Below are 7,665 nucleotides of genomic sequence, written 5' to 3'. Positions count from 1 at the left end.
GAGAGAGAGAGAGAGGAGTGTAGTTACCCCAAGGATGGGATCCTCAGGACCTTGAACGACGTGAGCGAACACCGAATCGGCACGCGCGGCGGTTGGGGAAGCGGAGATGGAGTCCATCGGAGACGATGATTCTTCAGCGGCGAGGTGACGTACGAGAGCGTTCAGCCTGCGATCACTAGCAGAAGAAGAAGAAGAAAGAGTAGAACTGTGGGCGTCGACGTTGGGTTTTGACGTTGGGTTCATTTTTGTAGACGGTTTTATTCGTACACCCGGTTTAAATTGTACGCCTTTTTCTGGAGCACTATTTATATGGAAAGTCTCGGTACTTGCTTACATGTCAAGTTATGGAGGTGACGCGTGGGTTTCGTATGCTTTTTCCTCAAGTCGTTTTGTCGTTTTCTGTGTGTATCTGCGGGGTTTTTTATTTTCTCGAGGGGAGGAGATACCCACCGTCGGATTTTTTCTGGGAGGTTTTCTTGCGGCCGTTGGATTGGTGTTTGTTATCCGCTGACGTAACAGACTCGTAGTCAGGGATGTTATCTATATTTGGAAGGGCACATGGTTCGAGGTTGGAGTGTGGGCCGCTCTCTTTCAAACTCACGTTACTTGGGCTTCTGGGCTCGTTGGGGTGTGGGCTGCGGTCCTGGTTAGACTCTGGAATATGTTACTTGGGCTTCACGAGCCCATATGATACACGACAATTTACCGCTTCTCAAGGCCTGAGAGTTCTTGCTGCATTTCTGATTGAACCACCAAATTCATAGTGGTCTAGTGTCTGGTAACATACAGAGGTTTACAATTTTCATAAGTAGTTAAAGTTCTACTTTACGGATTGAAATGGAGCATTTTGCATACCATACAGAAGAGGATGTGATTGAGCCATTTGAGGTGTATATCAGCAATGCTGTGACCTATTTATACACCCATGGTAACAGCTGCATGTATTGCATCTGCAAGACAAGGAACTGTCTTCGGACCTAGACCTGCCATGTTGATCCTCCTGCAAAGAACAGTAGGAGATTAAAGTTCCTGTCTGGGATATAAAGACTATTTTCTCTTGTCATGTCATGTTGTCCAGATTGTGAATCGGGACGATTAGTCCTAATCCACTGTTTTGACAGCATGTCATGTCAGCATGGATCAATTAGGGAATGTTACCCATCAGATGGCATGTAGATATGGTACTCTTTATTCATGAAGGCGACTTGTTCAGAGTTCAAGCCTGAGAAAGTAAACAATCCACCATGCCTGATAATGTGCCCCCAGTCCCCAGGAGTACCTGCCAGGCAATAGAAGACAGGTTGACAAACATAAGACTAGAATCAACCAAAATGAAAGGCAATGCATAAGTGGCTGATCAAAGGTTCAAAGTTGAAACTACAATTAGGGACTCAAGAATCTGTTGTTCTGTTACTACTGAGTCAAAACATCGTAGTATAGATGGGCAAACAACAGCTTGTGAGCTTGGGTAAAATAGAACCCTAAAAAGAATTCTTCAAAATCAGGCTTGTCATGTCAACTGCTCAGTAGACCTCAACATTTGACACCAAAACTCAAAATGCAGAGACCATCAGCTTTAGAGTTTAGATTCTGTACATCTACTCATTATAATCCAGACATGTCAACACAAAGAACATATAAAATAGTATTTTCATGTTTTCACGTTGCACTCATCCTTCTATGAAAAGCCTCCAAAAAGAGAGAATATTGCCTCTATCACGAAGAGCATCAAATAGTTGTCGGCGCGTGCTAATAAGGCGGTCAGTCATTGCCTTCACTTCAATACTCCATTCCTCATACATATCCCTGCAAATAAAACACACACAAGCTTGAAAGACCTAAGAGAAAGGTCTACACAGCTATCTACTATTCTACTTGGAATGTATCTCAAGTTAAAATTTAGCCTGGCAAAAAAAAAAAAAAAAAAACATATTGATACCCTCACCAGATACTTCTTTTCATCAGTGTGCAGCCAATATTAATATATAGTTGTTTTTTGCATGCTAATGTATGTCAGTTGTTCATAGAGCTACTTGTTAAGTCTAATTCATGGAAACCACTACTATCCAGAGAAGTATATGTATAATGGTGCCTACCAAAGTAACATATAATCGCAAGCATTGACATGAAGCAATTGTTACAAGCTACATATCGGTAGTTCTGCCATAAAAAGTTTCCATTTAATCTACTGCTGGTGGTCTTGTTAACTGCATATGTGAAAAGAACTTGTTGGACAAAGATATCCAATGTTCCTGCTTAAAATGTTTTCCGTGGAATACAAGGGTAGACACAAAATCATGATTTCTACCTATCCTTTAAGATAGTGGCCGCTATGGATGCCCCATGAATGGGTGGGCTAGAATACATGGGCCGGATCAGAAGTTTCAGCTGGCTTTCAACATGGCTAGCCACTTCTGCTGTCTTGCAAACCTATTAAACGAAAAAGCATTGTAAAGGTTCAAATGAAAGATATCCATGGAAGTAAATACGTGCAGAACTTAGAAGAAGGAACGAGTAAATGGTGCTAGGAAACACAATAGCTGTTGCTTTTGCTTACGTTGTTTTAGGTATTTAATGCTAGGAAAAGTTGGTTTCTTACAATGCTGAGGGCACCAACACGTTCTCCATAAAGTCCCATAATCTTAGAATATGACTGAGCTACAAGGCACTCACCACCATCAGTAACAAACAGGCGAATAGCTTGGGCATCCTCATCCAGATTTCCGCTGACAAGACCCTGCATAGAACTCATGTTATGAATTTATCAAGATAAGGAGGCTTTGATCACAAGAAACAAGAGAAGGAGACTTGCACCAGGTTCTGAGGTACAAGCTCCCACAAACTCTAACACTTGGAGGGTTACCTGATAAGCAGTGTCAAAGAAAGGAAACAACCCTTTTGCTCTAATCAACTGCCTAATCTGCTCCCACTGTGGAAGAGTTGGATCAACACCTGTAGGGTTATGTGCACATGCTTGGAGAAGCACAATAGCTCCTGATGGAGCAGACAAAAGATCTTCTAACATTCCTGTCATTAATCAAACATGAAATTACAAGTTGTGAATAGAAGATTAAACAGACCTATAAGAAAGGGAAAAGATTTGCAAACCATAACAATCGCATTCACATTGCATAGTTAAACAATCTCATACAGGAACAAAAGATTAAGTAGCTATTGGAAACTACCCAACCTTGGAAGTCCAGACCACATGTTCCTGGGTCATAGTAGCGGTAAGTCTTGATAGCTAGCCCGGCTGCAGAGAAGAAAACTGGGTGGGCTGTATATGTTGGCTGGGACATGTAGACTGTATGCTGCTGAGCAAGGCACACAGTAAGGCCAAGTGACACTCATCCATGAGCACATATACTTTTACATATAAAAGCCAAGTTCTTTACATGGTGGTAATGGTTTGCTAGAAACTCAGCTCCAATCCTCAGCGATCCACTACCAGACAAGCACTGGACAGTAGTCACTCTATTCTCCTTAATAGCAGGGCTAAATTTCCGAGAAAAATGAAATATGCAATCAAAAGAAGCACATGTGCATGAAAAGAAATATAAAAGAAAACTCCAAAAACAAGTATAACAACAACATCAGCAAGATAATGCATCAAAGATATGTTGCTCAAACCACTAAATACCTGTCGGCACCCAAAATGAGCTTAGCACTCAATCTATTAAACTCTGCAATTCCAGTAATAGGAAGATACTCCTTGGAAGTGGACCTGAAATTCATCGAAAATCATGAAAACTCATGTGCAATCACAGCTTGAAGCAAACATACAAGTGCAACAACAATGATCACATCCACCTTACATGTCATCAACTAGTAACCGCTCCACTCGTCTAACTACATTCAATTGAAAAGGCTGCCCATCCTGTGGTTGCGTAAAACTTGATAAGAATGACATTCATCTCAAACAGTAATATAGAACACAACAACAGTTACCCACCTCAGTTCTATAAACACCAATGCCTAAATTCAGCTTGAGTGGACTTGGGTCTTTGCTGAAAGCAACCATCATCTGTTAAACAAAAGTAGCTAGCCTAACTGAGAAGAAATCAAAGTTGAAGCAAGTGTATTAACGAGTGCAGTTGCAGCTTACCGCATAAATTGGGACTTCAGGAACATGAGGAATGTGTGCGAATACAGAATCGCCGTCTTGTGGCTCCGGAGACTCCATAAGTGGCAGTTTTGAGTTCGGAGAAGCTTTGTCTTTCAGTTGGTTTTCACCGGCAAGTCTCTCGGTGTCGCAGAAGTTTGGCACGCTCAACCTTAAATAAACGGAAAAAAAAAAAACCTTAAATAAACGACATTGTCGTTTCTAATGTCGTTTCTAAACCAGCTCGTGTGTATTTATTTCCTCATTAGCATATTTCGATTAACAAGAGACAAGATAATCTAGTTTGCTGACTTTGCTCATTCCATGTAAACTATAATCGGAAGAAAACCGTTTGTAACGTATACAAATGATTAGCGTCTCATTTTCAAATTACAGAATAAAGAGTAATACAATAATTACATATTAAAGTCTGACATTATCCTAATATGCATTATAAGGAAATTACTACTTCCCTAATAGTCCCACTCATGATCTAACCCATGTGAATTATTATGAATTAAAAAAAAATTCGTAAAAAAAATCGTCTTACCGGAGATAAACTGTCATTTTTTATTGATAAATATCTAAACACGTGATCATAACAATTTGTACTAACATACTATCTGATCATCTCACTTAATCTTCTATTACTATTAGTTTCAGTATTAAGTTTCCTCCAAAATCTCAACTTTAATCGTAACATTTTGTTTTAGTAAACATCTATTTCATTATCTATTTTTAAGTTTTCACATGACAATGAAAATACTTGATACTCATCTTAATCCTTTATTTCACAACATGTTTATGCATTTTTCCTGCCTTTTTCCGGTCAAATGATTGTGATAGCAAGTAAAATGAGACTCGAAGCATCATCATATTATATTTTTTTTTTTGACAGAGCATCATCATACTTTTTGAATGCACTGAATATTATATTTTTGTTATTTTTAAACAAATTCTGATAACTAAACTCTCTGGGTCCTTGTGGACATTCTTCTTCATCTAAGCCCAGCCCAAATACGATCCGAAATCCCCAGCCCAAATACGATTCATCGAAAAAGCATAAGCAGTTGTGTGTGGTAAACTGTGACATTGAACTGGATAGTGTTGTGGTGTTATCACAACACTCTGGGTTGTTAGAGCAACTCCAAAAGCTTCCTCATATGCTTCCTCATATTTTTGGTTTTCTCAATTTTGGAGAAGATTTTGGTTGTTTTGCTCTAACAGATTCCTTAAAAGTTTCTTCAAAATGGGGAATGTGATGAGAGAGAAAACCAAATTCCTCATATTTACAGCAAACTCCTAAATTTTAGGAAAGGATTTGGGGTTGGATCATAAAATGGGAAATCTGTTGGAGTTTGAGAAAAAAAAATTGATTAAATCATCGGCTTTTGTTTCCCCATTATAGAGAAATTATGAAAAAGCTGTTGGAGATGCTTTTATAAGCTTGTGTTTTTTTGTATCAATAATTGAGAAGGTTTTGCGAAGAGTGATGGAAGAGATAGCAAAGCTTGGTTCCAAGATTGGTAACTTCGAGTGCAGTGAATGTGATCTTGTGATTTGTGTTGGTGTTTGGGAGTTTCACATCAAGTTTCTATCTCATGGTAACAATGAGGCATGAGAAGTGGGAAGTCTTTGTAGTGTTTCCAAATTTCTTTTCAATCACTTCCTGCAAGGTCTAGGAAACTCTAGCAATTAATGTAAAGACATCAAGTCCAGTTCGACAACAAACCTCTAAAGACTGGGTTTCTGTATATAATTGCTGACAACACCAATAGGTTAAATGTTACATCAGAGGTAAGAGTTGTATTTGTAGCATGTTGAAGACTTGATGAGTTAGGAAGATCAAATTAGTAGTTGTCTACTAATGTTCTAACCAAGTGTGACTCTTCTATGAAATCGCATTCTGAAAAATCTGTTAATACGTGAGAAGAAGCTTAGCCGTGGCGGATATTCATATTGATCTGATCTTGGCAAGGCTTCATAATTTCTGAAGCCATTTCTCGACATATTGAGTAGAGAAGCTGGGCTTGGTATCACCAGAAATGAATAATATCTAAACTCAGTTACATGGTCAGAATAGTTGCAGTGAGTCAGTGGCTCGGTACCAATAGCCCAAAGAATGATTGCTAAAACTGTGCATTTGATCTGCAAAATGGGGAACTGCAAGCATTAGTGTAATGAACTTTCTTGATCTCAGTTCAGACCAAACTTCAAAATTAGAAAAGCACCTGCGGTACCAAAATTAGAATCGCAATGAGACGACACATGTACAGATGAAATATCATGAAGTTCTTGAACTTGGTGTCCTTTATGTACTCTGCAAGTTTCTGTTGCAAGAGCGCACCAATACGAAATCAGAGTTGAACTCTTGTAGTGAATGTGATCAGAGTTAAGTAGTCTATGGCTCTATGCTATGTCGGACTATAAACTCACAAGATTTCAACAAATGTTACAATTAGAAGAAAGAATACGTACCTCTGCCCAGTTCATCTTGTAGAAAATTGCTACAACCCCTGCAACTTCAATGCAAAGAAGAGAGAAGATCGAAACTATGTACTGATTAAAACTGGTCAAGGATAACCAAACGGAATTTTCAAATTTTACTATCAGAAACTAAGTTGTGGTAAGCTGATCGATTCTTGAAAAAGGATACTATGAGAAGAAGAGTAGAATCAGTGATGCAATGAGCAACCAGATAACTGAAAAGTGTGCTGAAACAGACGGCAATCCCCGCACCTAAACATGCATAGATAAACCTGTCAAGCAGAACGAAGCAATGAAAATCGATTTCGAAGTACGCCAAGCAATGAGCAACCATATCGCTTTCCCTCTTCTTTTCATGAAGATTGAAGAAAGTATAGACAAAGCATTAGAGTAAAGAACTCAGTGAGATAAAGAAAGAGTCGAGTATTATACCATGGTTTAAGTACCATTGGGACTGGAGGGAGCTCAGTAACTCCATCCTGCCACTTCTTGAGCAGCCAGAGAGTGTAGATGATCACCCCCACAGCAAAGATATTGACAAAGAAGTTCAAAGCTCTCATTGAGTTGTGCAAGCAACATCTTGCACAGTTTACCATTCTACAAATGAGCAGTGAGTTATAGTGATGCTCCTTTATCCAATCTTCCAGGGCTTCCACATTATATGCCTAGTGATTCAATAATTCCAGTCTTGATCAGTTTCGAATTGTAGCCATGAAGATCAATGCGTATAAAAGAAGTTGCTGGGTCAGAAATGGGGGTTGGTGACTGGTGGAGGTTGAAAACATGTGGTTTTTGATCTCTATGGATTTTTTGTGAGCTAGACATGATGGATTGAGATATGGTAGGAGAACTATCCCATTTGATTTGACCATAGCTTTTGGTAAAATCCACGTACATCATCATGTGAGCTCCTTTGTGAAAGGTTATGCGGGATTTTGTTGAATGTTAGTTTGCAGGCGTGTATGTGTGTACTAATTCAAGTCGAAGCCACACCTACCAATCTACCATTCAAGCATGTGAATGAACAAGACAGACTTCGACTTCACGAATCCTTGTTAACTATTTGTTTCCCCCCA

At 39.2% G+C, this 7,665-nt stretch overlaps 3 protein-coding genes across 4 annotated transcripts in view; all 3 read right to left on the bottom strand.

The window, feature by feature from the left end:
• The window catches only part of LOC101309790 (aspartate aminotransferase, chloroplastic-like), a 3,423-nt gene extending 3,153 nt beyond the window's left edge, over positions 1-270 (bottom strand). The window contains exon 1 of the mRNA XM_004291155.1: positions 28-270. Coding sequence (XP_004291203.1) covers positions 28-243 — 216 coding nt within the window. The 5' untranslated portion in view covers positions 244-270. The remainder of the gene's footprint in view (positions 1-27) is intronic.
• Positions 271-711: 441 nt separating this feature from the next.
• Positions 712-4,213, bottom strand: LOC101309212 (aspartate aminotransferase, chloroplastic-like). Its single transcript, XM_004291153.1, has 12 exons — positions 4,106-4,213; positions 3,953-4,024; positions 3,816-3,877; positions 3,641-3,724; positions 3,396-3,495; positions 3,191-3,311; positions 2,864-3,027; positions 2,600-2,737; positions 2,309-2,430; positions 1,712-1,806; positions 1,159-1,279; positions 712-1,000 (listed from the first exon to the last, which is right to left on the bottom strand). The coding sequence occupies exons 1-12, from the start codon at positions 4,181-4,183 to the stop codon at positions 916-918; spliced, it is 1,242 nt and encodes a 413-aa protein (XP_004291201.1). The 5' UTR covers positions 4,184-4,213; the 3' UTR covers positions 712-915.
• A 1,515-nt stretch (positions 4,214-5,728) lies between these two features.
• LOC101308734 lies at positions 5,729-7,289 on the bottom strand. 2 transcript variants are annotated; one of them, XM_004291151.1, is made up of 5 exons: positions 7,022-7,289; positions 6,759-6,861; positions 6,581-6,661; positions 6,334-6,432; positions 5,729-6,250 (listed from the first exon to the last, which is right to left on the bottom strand). In XM_004291151.1, exons 1-5 carry the CDS (start codon positions 7,183-7,185, stop codon positions 5,975-5,977), a joined length of 723 nt encoding a protein of 240 aa, XP_004291199.1. In that variant the 5' UTR covers positions 7,186-7,289; the 3' UTR covers positions 5,729-5,974. The 2 variants fall into 2 exon arrangements, with proteins under 2 accessions (XP_004291199.1, XP_004291200.1); XM_004291152.1 differs by having other exon boundaries at positions 6,759-6,841; positions 7,022-7,114.
• Positions 7,290-7,665: the final 376 nt, after the last annotated feature.

The sequence above is a fragment of the Fragaria vesca genome, linkage group LG2 (assembly GCF_000184155.1).
Source record: "Fragaria vesca subsp. vesca linkage group LG2, FraVesHawaii_1.0, whole genome shotgun sequence".
Lineage (NCBI taxonomy): Eukaryota > Viridiplantae > Streptophyta > Magnoliopsida > Rosales > Rosaceae > Fragaria > Fragaria vesca.
Note: the sequence above shows the minus strand (reverse complement) of the source record. Positions and strands in the feature narration are given on the sequence as shown.

Bases quoted from the DNA above. Each gene is read 5' to 3' on its own strand.
- LOC101309212 (XM_004291153.1), bottom strand. From the start codon at position 4,183: ATGGAGTCTCCGGAGCCACAAGACGGCGATTCTGTATTCGCACACATT. The intron at 3,028-3,190 runs GTTGGGTAGTTT...GATTAATGACAG, and splicing joins ATGTGGTCTGGACTTCCAAG to GAATGTTAGAAGATCTTTTG. The intron at 2,738-2,863 runs GTAACCCTCCAA...AGTTCTATGCAG, and splicing joins TCTTTGACACTGCTTATCAG to GGTCTTGTCAGCGGAAATCT.
- LOC101308734 (XM_004291151.1), bottom strand. From the start codon at position 7,185: ATGGTAAACTGTGCAAGATGTTGCTTGCACAACTCAATGAGAGCTTTG. The intron at 6,862-7,021 runs GTATAATACTCG...TCTGCTTGACAG, and splicing joins CCAATGGTACTTAAACCATG to GTTTATCTATGCATGTTTAG. The intron at 6,662-6,758 runs GTATCCTTTTTC...AGTTTTAATCAG, and splicing joins ATTCTACTCTTCTTCTCATA to TACATAGTTTCGATCTTCTC.